The sequence below is a fragment of the Heterodontus francisci genome, unplaced genomic scaffold, assembly GCF_036365525.1.
Source record: "Heterodontus francisci isolate sHetFra1 unplaced genomic scaffold, sHetFra1.hap1 HAP1_SCAFFOLD_405, whole genome shotgun sequence".
NCBI lineage: Eukaryota > Metazoa > Chordata > Chondrichthyes > Heterodontiformes > Heterodontidae > Heterodontus > Heterodontus francisci.
Genome location: NW_027141857.1, coordinates 1,459,741 through 1,477,737, shown reverse-complemented (window position 1 = coordinate 1,477,737; position 17,997 = coordinate 1,459,741). Strand labels below are relative to the sequence as shown.

The 17,997-nt window shown below is 46.9% G+C and overlaps 1 protein-coding gene across 4 annotated transcripts in view; it reads left to right on the top strand.

Moving 5' to 3' along the window:
* LOC137365575 (glutamine-rich protein 2-like) overlaps positions 1–17,997 on the top strand; it is a 236,765-nt gene that overhangs the window by 56,437 nt on the left and 162,331 nt on the right. For all 4 annotated transcript variants that reach the window (XM_068027956.1, XM_068027955.1, XM_068027954.1 and 1 more), the window contains exons 7-8: positions 5,968–6,032; positions 15,253–15,343. In XM_068027956.1, the coding sequence (XP_067884057.1) occupies positions 5,968–6,032; positions 15,253–15,343 (156 nt within the window). The remainder of the gene's footprint in view (positions 1–5,967; positions 6,033–15,252; positions 15,344–17,997) is intronic.

The window sequence follows — 17,997 nt, the reverse complement described above, 5'->3', positions numbered from 1 at the left end:
CCTCCCTCCTGCACCATCCCTGCAGCCACGTGTTCAACTCCTCTCTCTCCCTATTCCTCTCTCGCTAGCACGTGGTGCGGGCAACAACCCAGAGATAACAACTCTGTTTGTTCTCGCTCTAAGCTTCCACCCTAGCTCCCTGAATTTCTGTCTTAAATCCCCATCTCTCTTCCTACCTATGTCGTTGGTGCCTATGTGGACCACGACTTGGGGGTGCTCCCCCTCCCCCTTAAGGATCCCAAAAACACGATCCAAGACATCACGAACCCTGGCACCTGGGAGGCAACATACCAACCGTGAGTCTCTCTCGTTCCCACAGAACTGATAATTTTGTTGGTTATTAAAAACAAGACTTAACCAGTAATGAAGCAAAGCATTAACACACAGATTGAAGTATGAAAGTTCCCCTTTTTACCCTAGCCCCTCACACACACACATTTTTTTTTTAGAGATACAGCACTGAAACAGGCCCTTCGGCCCACCGAGTCTGTGCCGACCATCAACCACCCATTTATACTAATCCTACACTAATTCCATATTCCTACCACATCCCCACCTGTCCCTATATTCCCCCACCACCTACCTATACTAGGGGCAATTGCTAATGGCCAATTTACCTATCAACCTGCAAGTCTTTGGCATGTGGGAGGAAACCGGAGCACCCGGAGGAAACCCCCGCAGACACAGGGAGAACTTGTAAACTCCACACAGGCAGTACCCAGAATTAAACCCGGGTCACTGGAGCTGTGAGGCTGCGGTGCTAAACACTGCGCCACCGGTTAATCGAAAAATAAAGAGATTTCCTCTTTAGAGCTCTATTACAAAAAAATAATACTTTGTCCAAATACTTGCTAATCCTTTTAAAAAAAAAAAAAAATGTGGAAAGATGTCAGTTGCCCCTTTATTCTGGTGTCCCAAATACGTGTAGACGGCTGTCACTGGGATCTTCCTAGAACAGTTCTTTTCAGGTGAAGATCAGTTTGGCAGACTTTCCAGGAGAAATGAGGCAACAGGGATTTCTGGAAGGCCTTTCAGGAGGAATGTAGCATCAATTTCTCTATTTCTTATACTCACTTCTAAGAGCTTGTCAAAGGGATGGAAAAGGCTGAGCTGGGGTTTTGTCCTTGGCAGGTTGATTTTTTTAACTCCTCTCAAAATACTGAACACACCACAACGGTCTGTCCAAAGTGAAATCAAAACAATATCCCAAGAGTCAAGGCTCTTGACCCCTATAAATCTTGACCTGTCACTTCTCTGTAAACATCTTTCCCAGGTCAAAAAGTCGCCACTGGGTACTTATCTGAAGATAGGTGACTTCCAGTAAGGGTTGTTTATAAACCAAGTCTAAAAGACCTTCCAATGACCTCTTTTTTCTAAAAAAACAAGTCCAGCATCTGTGGAATCCTTTTCAGTTTTAAAACACAAGTCCTCTAAATGTAACAAAAAATGGAAGTGCTTTCGTAAAGCCTCCATCCTTGGAAGAATGAGACACTGTTTTTAAATGCATTTCATTACAAAGAATGGAGAAAAAAACAGGTGAAAAATATGAAAACACATTAACATTTTCATTCTCATTCACTCTGTACCTGTAGCTAATACAGTTCTGCTTTGTACCATCTTTTTACTCGGATAACTCAAAGCAAAGCTAAATCCTAGACCAAGTATCCGCAGTTATGTTGTTTTATCCCATAGTGCAGATAATCCTTAAGTGATAAGGTTGCAGTAGTACATTCCAATGAAATATTCTGGCATTCTGGTTTTTCAATTTTTCCACAAAGGCTAGGGGGCTCGATCAGTATATACCAGTGTCTCTCTGTAGCCGTGGTGGACATAGACTTCAAAATGTTTAAGAGCTGGTAATAAACCCAGGGTTTCTTTTTCCACTGTTGAATATCTTTTTTGGTGTTGAGTTAGTTTTTTGGAAAAGTATCTCACTGGCCTTTCTATGCCCGATTCAGCGTCTTGTAACAGGACTGCACCGACCCCCAGGTCACGAGCATCAATGGCTACCTCGAAGGGCTTAGTGAAATTTGGAGCAGCCAACACTGGTTTATTAATCAAAATGGCTTTCAGCCCCTCAAAAGATGCTTGGCACTCCCCTGACCACACTGCCTTGGTTTTCTTTTTTTTGTAGTAAATCTGTCAGTGGAGTAACAATAGTACTAAAATTTGGTACAAACTTGTGGTAGAAACCACACATCCCCAAAAACCTCATGATTTGTCGCTTAGTTGTAGGGGCAGGGAACTCCACCAATGCTTGTACTTTTGCTGTTCTTGGCAACACTTGTGAATTGAATTGGCTGAAGTCTGGCATCTGTGATGCTGGGGACTTCAGGAGGAGGCCGAGATGGATCATCAACTCGGCACTTCTGGCTGAAGATTGTTGCAAATGCTTCAGCCTTATCTTTCGCACTGATGTGCTGGGCTCCCCCATCATTAAGGATGGGGATATTTGTGGAGCCACCTCCTCCAGTTAGTTGTTTAATTGTCCACCACCATTCACGGCTGGATGTGCAGGACTGCAGAGCTTAGATCTGATCCGTTGGTTATGGGATCGCTTAGTTCTGTCTATTGCATGCTGCTTACGCAGTTTGGCATGTAAGTAGTCCTGGGTTGTAGCTTCACCAGGTTGACACCTCATTTTGAGGTATGCCTGGTGCTGCTCCTGGCATGCCCTCCTGCACTCTTCATTGCACCAGGGTTGGTCTCCTGGCTTGATGGTAATGTTAGAGTGGGGATATGCCGGGCCATGAGGTTACAGATTGTGGTTGAGTCCAATTCTGCTGCTGCTGATGGCCCACAGCGCCTCATGGATGCCCAGTTTTGCATTGCTAGATCTGTTGGAAATCTATCCCATTCAGCACGGTGATAGTGCCACACAACACGATGGACGGTATCCTCAATGTGAAGGCGGGACTTCGTCTCCACAAGTACTGTGCGGTGGTCACTCCTACCAATACTGTCATGGACAGAAGCATCTGCGGCAGGCAGATTGGTGAGGACGAGGTCAAGTATGTTTTTCCCTCGTGTTGGTTCCCCCACCACCTGCCGCAGACCCAGTCTAGCAGCTATGTCCTTTAGGATTCGGCCAGCTCGGTCAGTAGTGGTGCTACCGAGCCACTCTTGGTGATGGACATTGAAGTCCCCCATCCAGAGTACATTTTGTGCCCTTGCCACCCTCAGTGCTTCCTCCAAGTGGTGTTCAACATGGAGGAGTACTGAGTCATCAGCTGAGGGAGGGCAGTAGGTGGTAATCAGTAGGAGGTTACCTTGCCCATGTTTGACCTGATGCCATGAGACTTCATGGGGTCCCGAGTCGATATTGAGGACTCCCAGGGCAACTCCCTCCCTACTGTATACCACTGTGTCACCACCTCTGGTGGGTCTGTCCTGCCGGTGGGACAGGACATACCCGGGGATGGTGATGGCAGTGTCTGGGACATTGTCTGTAAGGTATGATTTTGTGAGTATGACTGTCAGGCTGTTGCTTGACTAGTCTGTGGGACAGCTCTCCCAACTTTGTCATTGAGACAATAGGTTAATAAAAAGAGTCCTCATGGCGACGTGGATATTATTTCTGATGCCTTGCTATTCAGTGCAAGTTCACAGACCCTCTGGAGCTGATACCTGCTTCCCTGCAAAAGTGATGTGAGAAGCTCAGCGATTTCTTCATCTCCAAAGCTATAACTAACTGAAGCCTCCTTCCTCTCATTCACAGCACCAATCACCAAACTGCAGTGTCCCACCCAATCTAGAACCCTCTTTTCCATCCCCTCCCCCTGCCATGTCCTCAAAACTCATCCATGAAATCCATCTCCTGATCCCTTGATCCACCCCCCTCACCTGATCCCAGTTCTGATTCAAGCACCAGCTGACATTGTCAATGGTTTCATTTCATCAGACACCATTCTTCCCACCTTCAAAACAGGAGGCATCACTGTTCCCCTCCAAAATCCACCCTTCTCCTACCTGTCCACTTCCAACATCACCTCATTGCCAATCTCTCAAAACTTGGAACCTGAACTTGCATTCCATCTCTGAGCCCAGCTCTTCTGAAACTTTCTGTTCAACTCACTGTGGTTTTATAGGTAACCCTAGTAGCTAGTTTGCACAAAGCAAGATCCTGTAAGCAACAGTGAGCTGTATGTCCAGTTATTCTGGGTCAAAATCCTGGAACTCCCTTCCTAACAGCACTGTGGGTGTACCTACCCCACATGGACTGCAGCAGTTCAAGAAGGCAGCTCACCACCACATTCTCAAGGCAATTAGGGATGGGCAATAAATGCTGGCCTGGCCAGTGATGTTCACATCCCAATAATTAATTTTAAAAAAATTCTGTTTTTAGTGGTGTTGGTTGAAGGATACATTTTGCTGATGATTGTGGAAGAACTCCTATGTTCTTTGAATAGTGCTGAGGGATTTTTAAATCATAGAAACGTAGAAAATAGGAGCAGAAGTAGGCCATTCGGCCCTTCAAGCCTGCTGTGCCATTCATTATGATCATGGCTGATCATCCAACTCAGTAACCTGTTCCTGCTTTCACCCCATACCCTTTGATCCCTTTAGACCCAAGAGCTATATCTAACTCCTTCTTGAAAACATAGAATGTTTTGGCCTCAACTGCTTTCTGTGGTAGAAAATCCCCTTGTGAGGGCAGATGGGGCCTCAATATATAATGTCTCATCTGAAAGACAGAACTTCCAACAGTGCGGCACTCCTTCAGTACTGACCCTCTCACAGTGCAGCACTCCCTCAGTACTGACCCTCCGACAGTGCAGCACTCCCTCAGTACTGACCCTCCGACAGTGCAGCACTCCCTCAGTACTGACCCTCCGACAGTGCAGCACTCCCTCAGTACTGACCCTCCGACAGTGCAGCACTCCCTCAGTACTGACCCTCCGACAGTGCAGCACTCCCTCAGTACTGACCTTCTCACAGTGCAGCACTCCCTCAGTACTGACCCTCCGACGGTGCAGCACTCCCTCAGTGCTGACCCTCTGACAGCTCAGCGCTCCCTCAGTACTGACCCTCCAACACTGTAGCGCTCTGTCCGTACTGACCTTCCAACAGCGTAGCGCTCCCTCAGTGCTGACCCTCCGACAGTGCGGCGCTCCCTCAGTGCTGACCCTCCGACAGTGCGGCGCTCCCTCAGTGCTGACCCTCCGACAGTGCGGCGCTCCCTCAGTGCTGACCCTCCGACAGTGCGGCGCTCCCTCAGTGCTGACCCTCCGACAGTGCGGCGCTCCCTCAGTGCTGATCCTCCGACAGTGCGGCGCTCCCTCAGTGCTGATCCTCCGACAGTGCGGCATTCCCTCAGTACTGTATTGGGAGTTTCAGTCTAGATTACATGGTCAAGTCACTTGAGTGGTGCTCGACCTCCTGAGTCCGAGGTGGAGAGTTACTACTGAGCCAAGACTGACTTTCTCTTAGCTGCACCATCTGCTCCTCTTCCCTGTCTGCATCCTGCTGCTCAGTGACATTCCTGTAGTTACAGGTACAGCTCTCATATGAATGCTGATAACACCTAACTCGACCCTCACTGTCCTTCTCAAGGACTCAAACTGCAGTGTTATACTGCTGGTTTTATACTGCAGGTCCAGGAGGGAGCAGAATGTTTGGGGGGGTCAGGAGGAGGTAGAATATTTGGGGGGTGGGGAAGGGGTTAGACTGTTTTGGGGGGGTGGTGGGGAACAGTTACAATATTTGGGGGAGGGGGTAGATTGTTTGGGAGGGTGGGGAAGGTGTTGAATATTCGGGGGGTGGAGAAGGGGTACAATGTTTGGGGGGGTGGGTAGAGGGGGTACGGTGTTTGAGTGATGCATTGGGATTTGTGTGTACCTTGTAAATGTTATTGACAAAGAGTTTTCTATCATTATTGTGTGATGTGAGGAGGATTTGACTGCCTGTGGCCCTCAGCAATGAGGCCGGTCTGGCTGTGACGCCCTTAACCTTCGTCTTTGTCCTTAGTCCCCAGGGGATGTTGATGGCCTGAAGTCAGGTGATGATGTGAGAGCGCAGGTGTCCTATCTCAGGTAAGGGCACGGCATTAAGGAGGGCAAAGGATAAAGATCATGTGATAAGGGCGTAGATCATATGGTACAGGTATCGATCATGTGGGAGGATAGTCTGTGAAGAACATGCAGGAAACTAGAATCAATTGGTTTTCGAAGAGTGATACAGATTGCACTGATGTTGTGAAGCAGACATGGAAGGGATGTGGGTCAAAGGTGGGTGAATGGAGTTAAGGTGCAGATCGGATGTGTTCTAATTAAATGACAAAACAAGTTCATTGGGGGACTGAAAGACCTCCTTGTGTTCCTGCCAATATCTCCGAGAAGATCACAGACTGGAATGGCCCAGAGGATCCCTTTGTTTAAATTCTGCCTCCCTCACTACGCAGCTTCTGCTCCACAGGGTCCAGTGCAATTTCCATCACATGCTAGCGGCTTCTTTGTAACAGATTAATTGAAATCCTTTCCTGTTGAAACTTTGGCCAATGAACAAGTTAGTTTGGGTTTGGTGTGTTAACCGGTGGCTTGTTTTAGACAGAGATTGAGGTCAGCTCATTATCAAGGCTCCAGGTGTGAGCAGCTCGCTCACTGTGGCTGTAAAAAATTGGGAGTGAAATTTAAAGGGATGGTGCCAGTTATAGGGCATATGACAATAAGTTATCCAAAATTCTGAAAGTCTTTTGAGAGCCTCAAACGATTGAAAGGGTAGGAAGTAAGAATGGGATAGAGGAGTGTCATGTCCAGTTAAGGCAAGTCCCATTCATAACTTTAAACATGGACTGTATTCAGCATAGAATCTTCTGGAACCGAATTTTCTTTTTAAATGAACTGCAATGGACATTAAAATGCTGCAGTAAGATGGCTGCTGAGGGTCAGGTGACTTTTGCAATTTCGGCCCAGACTCAGAAGTATCTGAAGCCTCTGGAAAGTTCCTAATTGAATGACCACGGGTGGAGTGTTAGAATCTGTGATGAAGGATGTGATAACTAGATATTTAGAAAATAATGATATGATTGGACAGAGCAAATATGGATTTATGAAAGGGAAATCATGTTTGACAAACCTGTTGGAGTTTTTTGAGGATGTTACTTGTAGCAGAGATACAGGAGAACCAGTGGATGTGGTGTATTTGGATTTTCAGAAGGCTTTTGATAAGGTCTCACACAGGAGGTTAGTAAACAAAATTAGAGCACATGGTAATCCAGCACGAGGCTTGGGGCCTTCACTTACCTTATGGAGCAGAGAGCAGCCGGACCTGTGTGGGAGCAGTCGGACCTGTGTGGAAACGACCAGAACCGGGAGTGGATAAATCCAGCGCGGGGCTCAGGGCCTTCACTTACCTTATGGAGCGGAGAGCAGCCGGACCTGTGTGGGAGCAGTCGGACCTGTGTGGAAACGACCAGAACCGGGAGTGGATAAATCCAGCGCGGGGCTCAGGGCCTTCACTTACCTTATGGAGCGGAGAGCAGCCGGACCTGTGTGGGAGCAGTCGGACCTGTGTGGGAGCAGTCGGACCTCTTGCAGCGCGCCGGAGTTTTGAAAAAAAAAGAAAAAAACAAAGCCAACAGTGACATCACAGGAAAGCTGCAAGGTGATTGGTTGGTGAGTCACTGTTTATCTTTTATTTATTTATTTATTTAGAGAGACAGCACTGAAACAGGGCCTTTTGGCCCACTGAGTCTGTGCCAACCAACAACCACCCATTGATACTAACCCTACAGTAATCCCATATTCCCGACCAACTACCTACACTAGGGGCAATTTACAACGGCCAATTTACCTATCAACCTGCAAGTCTTTGGCGGTGGGAGGAAACCGGAGCACCCGGAGGAAACCCACGCAGTCACAGGGAGAACTCGCAAACTCCACACAGGCAGTACCCAGAATCGAACCCGGGTCGCTGGAGCTGTGAGGCTGCGGTGCTAACCACTGCGCCACTGTGCCTTGTTAGGGAATAGCTCTAAATAGCTAAATAGGGTAAGTATATAAGGTAAGAAAGGTTTACAGTTTATTTCATATATAGTAAGTGTTTTTATTTAGGGAGTTCTGTAGTAACGAGAACCAGGAAAGAAGGGCCCTAGAGTTACTGATATTATTTGATATTAAGATCTTCCAAAAGGTTAATTTAAAAGGTTAGGTCATGGCAAGAGAGCTCAAAGCTGTGGTGTGCTCCTCGTACTCCATGTCGGAAGCAGGGAACATTTCCAGTGCCCGGGACCAGCATGTGTGCAGGAAGTGTCTCCAGCTGCAGCTCCTGGAAGCCCGGGTTTCGGAACTGGAGCAGCAGCTGGGGACACTGTGGAGCATCCACGAGGCGGAGAGTATCGTGGATATAATGTATAGAGAGGTGGTCACACCGCAGGCTTAGACTCCACAGGCAGGAAGGGAATGGGTGACCACCAGGCAGAGCAAGAGGACTAGGCAGGCAGTTCAGGAATCTCCTGTGGCTATTCCCCTGCAAAACAAAGAACAAAGAACAGTACAGCACAGGAACAGGCCATTCGGCCCTCCAAGCCTGCGCCGATCTTGATGCCTGTCCAAACTAAAACCTTCTGCACTTCCGAGGCCCGTATCCCTCTATTCCCATCCTACTCATGTATTTGTCAAGATGCCTCTTAAACGTCGCTATTGTACCTGCTTCCACCACCTCCCCCGGCAGCAAGTTCCAAGCACTCACCACCCTCTGTGTAAAGAACTTGCCTCGCACATCCCCTCAACTTTTCCCCTCTCATCTTAAACATATGTCCCCTAGTAACTGACTCTTCCACCCTGGGAAAAAGCTTCTGACTATCCACTCTGTCCATGCCGCTCATAACTTTGTAAACCTCTATCATGTCACCCCTCCGCCTCCGTCGTTCCAGTGAAAACAATCCGAGTTTATCCAACCTCTCCTCATAGCTAATACCCTCCAGACCAGGCAACATCCTGGTAAACCTCCTCTGTACCCTCTCCAAAGCCTCCATGTCCTTCTGGTAGTGTGGCGACCAGAATTGCACGCAAAAACAGATATACTGCTTTGGATACTGTCGAGGGGAATGGCCTCTCGGGAAAGCATCAGCAGCCCAATTCATTACACCACAGTTGGCTCTGCTGCACAGGGGAGGAGTAAAAAGTGTGGGAATGCAATAGTTATAGGGGATTCAATTGTAAGGGGAATAGATAGGTGTTTTTGTGGCCGGAAAAGAGACTCCAGGATGGTATGTTGCCTCCCTGGTGCTAGGGTCAAGGATGCCTCAGAGCTGTTACAGGACATTCTGAAGGGGGAGGGTGAACAGCCAGTGGTCGTGGTACACATTGGTACAAACGACGTAGGTTTAAAAAAAGGATGAGGTCCTGAAAGCAGAATATAGGGAGCTAGGAAGTAAGTTGAAAAGTAGGACCTCAAAGGTAGTGATCTCAGGATTACTACCGGTGCCACGTGCTAGTCAGAGTAGAAACAACAGGATATATCTGATGAATACGTGGCTGAAGAGATGGTGTGAGGGGAAGGGTTTTAGATTCCTGGGACATTGGGACTGGTTCTGGGGGAGTTGGGACCAGTACAAACTGCACGGGTTATACCTGGGCAGGACCGGGACTGATGTCCAAGGGGGAGTATTTGCTAGAGTGGTTGAGGAGGGTTTAAACTAAAATGCCAGGGGGATGGGAACCTTTGCAAGGAGTCAGAGGAGGGGGGATCAAAGACAAGAACAAAAGACAGTAAGGGGAATAAGAAAAGTGATAGGCAGAGAAATCAAGGGCCAGAATCAAACAGGGCCACAGTGAAAAATAGTGGAATGTTAAAAAGAGAAGCCTTAAGGCTTTGTGCCTTAACGCGCGGAGCATTCGCAATAAAGTGGATGAAATAATCGTGCAAATAGATGTAAACGGGTATGATATAGTCAGGATTATGGTGACATGGCTGTAAGGTGACCAGGGATGGGAAATGAACATCCAGGGATATTCAGTATTTAGGAAGGACAGACAAAAAGTAAAAGGCGGTGAAGTTGCATTGCTGGTTAAAGAGGAAATTAATGCAATAGTGAGGAAAGATATTAGCTCTGACGATGTGGAATCTGTATGGGTAGAGCTGAGAAACACTAAGGGGCAAAAAACATTAGTGGGGGTTGTATATAGACCCCCAAACTGTAGTGGTGATGTTGGGAAAGGCATTAAACAAGAAATTAGGGATGCATGCGATTAAGGAACATCTGTAATTATGGGTGTCTTTAATCTACATTTATTTATTTATTTTTATTTAGAGATACAGCACTGAAACAGGCCCTTCGGCCCACCGAGTCTGTGCCGACCAACAACCACCCATTTATACTAACCCTACAGTAATCCCATATTCCCTACCACTATCCTACACAAGGGGCAATTTACAATGACCAATTTACCTATCACCTGCAAGTCTTTGGCTGTGGGAGGAAACCGGAGCACCCGGCGAAAACCCACGCGGTGACAGGGAGAACTTGCAAACTCCACACAGGCAGTACCCAGAATTGAACCCGGGTCCTTGGAGCTGTGAGGCTGCAGTGCTAACCACTGCGCCACTGTGCCACCCATAAATAGATTGGGCAAATCAAATTAGTCACAATACCATAGATGAGGAATTCATGGAGTATATAAGGGATGGTTTTCTGGGCCAATACGTTGAGGAACCAACTAGAGAACAGGCCATCCTAGACTGGGTATTGTGTAATGAGAGGGGAATAATTGACAATCTAGTGGTGCGAGACCCCTTGGGGATGAGCGACCTTAATATAGAATTCTTCATCAAGATGGAGAGTGATGTCGTTGATTCTGAGACCAGGGTTCTGAATCTTAGTAAAGGAAACTACGAAGGTATGAGGTGCGAGTTGGCTATGATGGATTGGGAAATGTTACTTAAAGGGATGACGGTGGATAGGCAATGGCAAACATTTAAAGAGCGCATGGATGAACTGCAACAATTGTTTATCCCTGTCTGGTGCAAAAGTAAAACGGGAAAGGTAGCCAAACCATGGCTAACAAGGGAAATTAGAGATAGCATTAGATCCAAAGAAGAGGCATACAAATTTGCCAGAAAAAACAACAGACCTGAGGATTGGGAGCAGTTTAGAATTCAGCAAAGGAGGACCAAGGGATTGATTAAGAAGGGGAAAATAGAGTACGAGAGTAAGCTTGCGGGGAACATAAAAACTGACTGTAAAAGTTTCTATAGGTATGTGAAGAGAAAAAGATTGGTGAAGACAAATGTAGGTCCCTTACAGGAACAAGGGAATTTATTATGGGGAATAAAGAAATGGCTGACCAACTAAATGCATACTTTGGATCTGTCTTCACAAAGGAGGACACAAATATCATACCAGAAATGTCAGGGAACACAGGGCTTAGTGAGAGAGAGGAACTGAAATAAATCAGTATTAGTAGAGAAATGGTGTTGGGGAAATTGATGGGATTGAAGGCCGATAAATCCCCAGGGCCTGATGGTATGCATCCCAGAGTACTTACAGAAGTGGCCCGAGAAATAGTGGATGTATTGGTGGTCATCTTCCAAGATTCTATAGACTCTGGAACAGTTCCTACCAGATTGGAGGGTAGCTAATGTAACCCCACTATTTAAAAAGGGAGGTAGAGAGAAAGCAGGGAATTATAGACCAGTCAGTCTGGCATCGGTAGTGGGGAAAATTCTAGAGTCCATTATAAAAGATTTTATAGCAGAGCACTTAGAGAACAGTGGTAGAATCGGGCAGAGTCAGCATGGATTTATGAAAAAGAAATCATGCTTGACAAATCTACCAGAATTCTTCGAGGATGTAACTAGTAGAGTTGATGAGGGGGAGCCAGTGGATGTGGTTTATTTGGACTTTCAGAAGGCTTTTGACAAAGTCCCACTTAAGACCTTAGTGTGTAAAATTAAAGCGCATGTGATTGGGGTAATGTATTGCAATGGATAGAAAATTGGTTGGCGGACAGGAAACAGTAGAGATAAACGGGTCTTTTTCCGAATGGCAGGCAGTGACTAGTGGGGTACTGCAGGGATCGGTGCTCGGACCACAGCTATTCACAATATATATTAATGATTTAGATGAAGGAACTAAATGTAATATCTCCAAATTTGCAGATGACACAAAACTGGGTGGGAGGGTGAGTTGTGAGGAGGATGCAGAGAGGCTTCAGGGTGATTTGGACAAGTTGGGTGAGTGGGCAAATGCAAGGCAGATGCAGTATAATGTGGATAAATGTGAGGTTATCCACTTTGGTAGAAAAATAGGAAGGCAGATTATTATCTGAATGGCTATAAACTGAGAGAGGGGAATATGCAACAATGCAACAAGACCTGGGTGTTCTCGTACACCAGTCGTTGAAGGTAAGCATGCAGGTGCAACAGGCGGTAAAAACGGAAAATGGTATGTTGGCCTTCATAGCGAGAGGATTTGAGTACAGGAGCAGGGATGTCTTGCTGCTGTGAAACAGGGCCTTGGTGAGGCCACACCTGGAATATTGTGTGCAATTTTGGTCTCCGTATCTGAGGAAGGATGTTCTTGCTGTAGAGGGAGTGCAGCGAAGGTTTACCAGACTGATTTCTGGGATGGCGAGACTGACGTATGAGGAGAGATTGAGTCGGTTAGGATTATATTTGCTGGAGTTCAGAAGAGTGAGGGGGGATCTCATAGAAACCTATAAAATTCTAACAGAACTTGACAGGGTAGATGCAGGAAGGATGTTCCCGATGGTGGGGGAGTCCAGAACCAGGGATCATAGTCTAAGGATACGGGGTCAACGTTTCAGGACTGAGATGAGGAGAAATTTCTTCACCCAGAGAGTGGTGGCCTGTGGAATTAGCTACCACAGAAAGCAATTGAGGCCAAAACATTGTACATTTTCAAGAAGGAGTTAGATATAGCTCTTGGAGCGAAAGGGGTCAAAGGATATGGGGAGAACAGGTTACTGAGTTGGATGATCAGCCATGATCATAATGAATGGTGGAGCAGGCTCAAAGGGCCGAATGGCCTACTCCTGCTCCTATTTTCTATGTTTCTATCAGAATCAGACTAATCTGGAGGGCTCACATTTGGAATTATAGTAATTACTCATCTCTGGGATAACGCATTTAAATTGGGGTCCTGCGTTTGGCATCAGATTAATTGCTCCGAGTCTGGGATCTTATCCATTGGAAACTTGATTGTTGGGATCTAAATCTGACACCAATTACAAAGAAATTAAAAGAAACAGGTTTCTTGTATAATAAGGGACAGTCTATACCATTGTTATGGCATTAGTGGTTGTAGCAGAGTTTTTGAGAAAGCAGAATGTTTCCCTGAGTGACTCGATAACTTTAAGAACAAATTAAATGAATTGGCAGCAAAATTGGGGTTGGAATTGAAATCAGGTGCCAAAAAAGCAGAGATAATTGAAATGATAGCCGAACATCTGGAATTGGTAGAAGATGATGATATTACAGATGAAGGGCAATATGAAGAACAAGAAAGCGAATACGAAAGACATTAAGGTAGTAGGTCCGAGAGTGATGTAGTGGAATTGGCTAGGATGCAGTTAGAAATGAAAAAACTGGAGCTTCAGCAGGAAAAAGAAAAAGCAATAGCAATAAGAAAACTTGAATTGGAGGAAAGGGAGAAAGAGAGAGCATTTCGGAGAGAAAGTGAAAGAGAAGAGGGGGAATTTAGGTTAAAAGAGATGGAACTAAGACAAAGGGGTAGTCTTAAATCCTGGGAAAACTCGGGTCAGGAAGAATTTGAATTTAGATCAGGACCCAGCGAGAAGTTGTTTAAATTTATACAGGCGCTTCCCAAGTTCGAAGAAAGGGATATAAAGGCATTTTTAATATCTTTTGAAAAAATAGCCAAACAGATGAAATGGCCAAAAGAAAGCTGGACATTGCTCATGTAGGGCAGGCTGGTAGGCAGAGCTCATGAAGGCTATGCCATGCTAAGAGGCTTCTGCTGATTATGAGATGGCAAAAAAGGCTATTCTCGCTGCATATGAGTTAGTCCCTGAAGCTTACCATCAGAAATTTAGGAACTTACCGAGATTGACTGGGCAGACATATTTAGAATTTGAGAAGGTGAAGCAAATGAATTTTGACTGTTGGATATGGGCATTAAAGATAGAAACCACATATGAGAACCTTCAAGAATTGATTCTCAGAGTTTAAAAACTCTATTCCTTCAGCAGTGAGAACTCAGATAACCTGAAAGTTTTGAAAGCTAAGCAAGCATCAAAGATTGCTAATGAGTTATGAACAAGCCAACTTATTTTGTCCGTCACCCCATAAATCCAAGGATAGCAAGTGGGAGAGTGAAAGGAAGGCAAGTAGCCGGGGACAAGAAAGAACAGCTGGGATTACCCCAGGATCACCTCCTCAGGTCAGAAAGGAAGGTGCTGAGGGTAGAAGGTGAGGTTCGCAAGCCAAAGTGTTATCACTGCAACAAAACGGGTCATCTTCATTCAGAGTGCTGGAAATTGCGAGGTAAACCCGTAGGACTTGTTGGGGTATGCAAAATTAGTGCAAAGGAAAAAAGACTCTGACAGAGAGTATAGCAGACCAGGCTATAGCTTTAACGACAGCTGTGAATGTGAAACTAGATACTAAAACTTAAAGGAGTGTAGAGGTTAAGAATAAAATACCTGAGAGTTATAATGATTTTTTGTTAAAAGGGAGAGTAAATCCATATCCTGTAAGCGAGGCAAGAAAACCCATCACGATACTCGGACACAGGAGCAACCGAAACTCTTGCTGGGGAAAGATGAGGGTTCCAGAGAGTGCCTTGAACGCTAAATTTTTAGTAAATGGAATTGGCGGTGTGTGTATACCTGTACCTTTGTACAACGTATGCTTCGAGAGTGACTTAATATCTGGGATAGTAACCATAGGTGTTGTCCACAGTTTACCAGTAAAGGGAATTGATCTACTCCTTGGAAATGATTTGGCAGGATTGCTGCCTATGAGGGTGGTGGAAGCTGAGACGATCAACGATACCAAAAGGAAATTAGAGAGAAATAACCATGTAGGGCTATGGGGTTAGAGCAGGGGAATGGGACTGAGGGCTGGCATGGATGCGATGGCCTGAATGGCCTCTTGCTGCGCCGTAATGACTTTATGACTCTCTTCTGTTAAAGGTAGTATATAAATATAAGTTGTTGTAGTTGAGTGCTGTTTTCGATTTTAAATCCATATTAACCTGATTATAATCTGTTTGAAAAAGCTTTTGGTGCCCGCATTGTTTAATCATTTAATATCCATTTTTCTGATCAGAGACATGGTGAAGAATATTGATGAAGAATTGAAAGAAATGCGCAAATTCCAGGAAACAAGAAGCAATGGAGGAGGGCGGATGCAGCAACAGGTCAGGATTCAAGCAAAGTACAAATTTAACAACTTGAGAAGTGTGGGATATGGTGGGGGTACACGGGGCAGTGTGGGATATGGTGGGGGTACACGTGGCAGTGTGGGATATGGTGGGGGTACACGTGGCAGTGTGGGATATGGTGGGGGTACACGGGGCAGTGTGGGATATGGTGGGGGTACACGGGGCAGTGTGGGATATGGTGGGGGTACACGGGGCAGTGTGGGATATGGTGGGGGTACACGGGGCAGTGTGGGATATGGTGGGGGTACACGGGGCAGTGTGGGATATGGTGGGGGTACACGGGGAAGTGTGGGATATGGTGGGGGTACACGGGGAAGTGTGGGATATGGTGGGGGTACACGGGGAAGTGTGGGATATGGTGGGGGTACACGGGGCAGTGTGGGATATGTTGGGGGTACACGGGGCAGTGTGGGATATGGTGGGGGTACACGGGGCAGTGTGGGATATGGTGGGGGTACACGGGGCAGTGTGGGATATGTTGGGGGTACACGGGGCAGTGTGGGATATGGTGGGGGTACACGGGGCAGTGTGGGATATGGTGGGGGTACACGGGGCAGTGTGGGGTATGGTGGGGGTACACGGGGCAGTGTGGGATATGGTGGGGGTACACGGGGCAGTGTGGGGTATGGTGGGGGTACACGGGGCAGTGTGGGATATGGTGGGGGTACACGGGGCAGTGTGGGGTATGGTGGGGGTACACGGGGCAGTGTGGGATATGGTGGGGGTACACGGGGCAGTGTGGGATATGGTGGGGGTACACGGGGCAGTGTGGGATATGGTGGGGGTACACGGGGCAGTGTGGGATATGGTGGGGGTACACGGGGCAGTGTGGGATATGGTGGGGGTACACGGGGAAGTGTGGGGTATGATGGGGGTACACGGGGAAGTGTGGGGTATGGTGGGGGTATACGGGGCAGTGTGGGGTATGGTGGGGGTACACGGGGAAGTGTGGGGTATGGTGGGGGTACACGGGGAAGTGTGGGATATGTTGGGGGTACACGGGGAAGAGTGGGATATGATGGGGGTACGCAGGAAAATATGGGATATCGTGGAGGTGCGCAGGGAAGAGTGGGAAATGGGGGTTCATGGGAAAAGTGTGGGATATCATGGGGGTACATGGGGAAAGTATGGGATATGGTAGGTGTACACGGTGAAGAGTAGGATATGATGGGGATATACGGGGAACTGTGGGATATGGTAGGGATGCACGGGGACGATTGGGATAGAGTCGTACAGCATAGAAACAGGCCCTTCGGCCCACCGCGTCCATGCCGACCATAATGCCTATCTGTACTAATCCGACCTGCCTGCATTAATTCCATATCCCTCTATGCCTTGCTCATTCAAGTACCTGTCCAGATGCCTCTTAAATATCGCTACTGTTCCTGCCTCCACCACCTCCTCTGGCAGCTCATTCCAGATACCCACTATTCTTTGTGTGAAACATTTACCCCTTTGATCCCCTTTAAACCTCCTCCCTCTCACCTTAAATCTATGCCCTCTAGTTTTACTCACCCCTACCATGGGAAACAGACTCTGGCTATCTACCCTATCTCTGTCTCTCATAATTTTATATACCTCTATCATGTTCCCTCTGAGCCTCGTTCACTCCAGGGAAAACAGACCCAGCCTATCCAATCTCTCTATATAACTCAAGCATTCCAAACCAGGCAACATCCTTGTGAATCTTTTCTGCACCATCTCCAGCTTAATTATATCTTTCCTGGAGTGCGGTGACCAGAACTGCACACAGTACTCCAAATGCGGCCTAACCAACGTCATGTACAACTGTAACATGACGTCCCAACTCTTGTACTCAATGCCTCGGCCGATGAAGGCAAGCATGCCATACGCCTTCTTCACCACCCTGTCTACCTGTGTTGCCACTTTCAGGGAACTATGTACTTACACCCCAAGGTCTCTCTGCTCAACAACACTCCCCAGGGCCCTGCCATTCACTGTATATGTCCTGCCCTGGTTTAACTTCCCAAAATGCATCACTCCACACTTGTCTGTGTTAAATTCCATTTGCCAATCCCTTGCCCACTTTCCCAGTTGATCTATATCCTGTTGTAACCTTAGACAATCTTCTTCACTGTCCACTATATCACCAATTTTGGTGTCATCTGCAAACTTACTAATCATGCCCCTTACATTCACATCCAAGTCATTAATATATATGACAAACAACAGAGGGCCCAGCACCGATCCCTGCAGCACACCACTGGTCACCGGCCTCCAATCTGAAAAACAACCCTCCACTACCACCCTCTGCCTCCTATCACCAAGCCAATTTTGTATCCAATTTGCTAGCTCACCCTGGATCCCATGTGTGGGAACCTTCTGGACCAGCCTACCATGTGGGACCTAGTCAAAGGCCTTGCTAAAGTCCATGTAGACAACGTCCATCGCCCTGACCTCTTCAATCCTCTTGGTCACCTCCTCGAAAAACTCAATCAAATTCGTGAGACATGATTTCCCACGCACAAAGCCATGCTGACTATCCCTCATCGGACCATGCCTTTCCAGATGCATATAAATCCTGTGTCTCAGAATTCCTTCCAATATCTTTCCCACCACTGATGTAAGGCTCACGGGCCTGTAGTTCCCTGGCTTATCCCTGCTGCCCT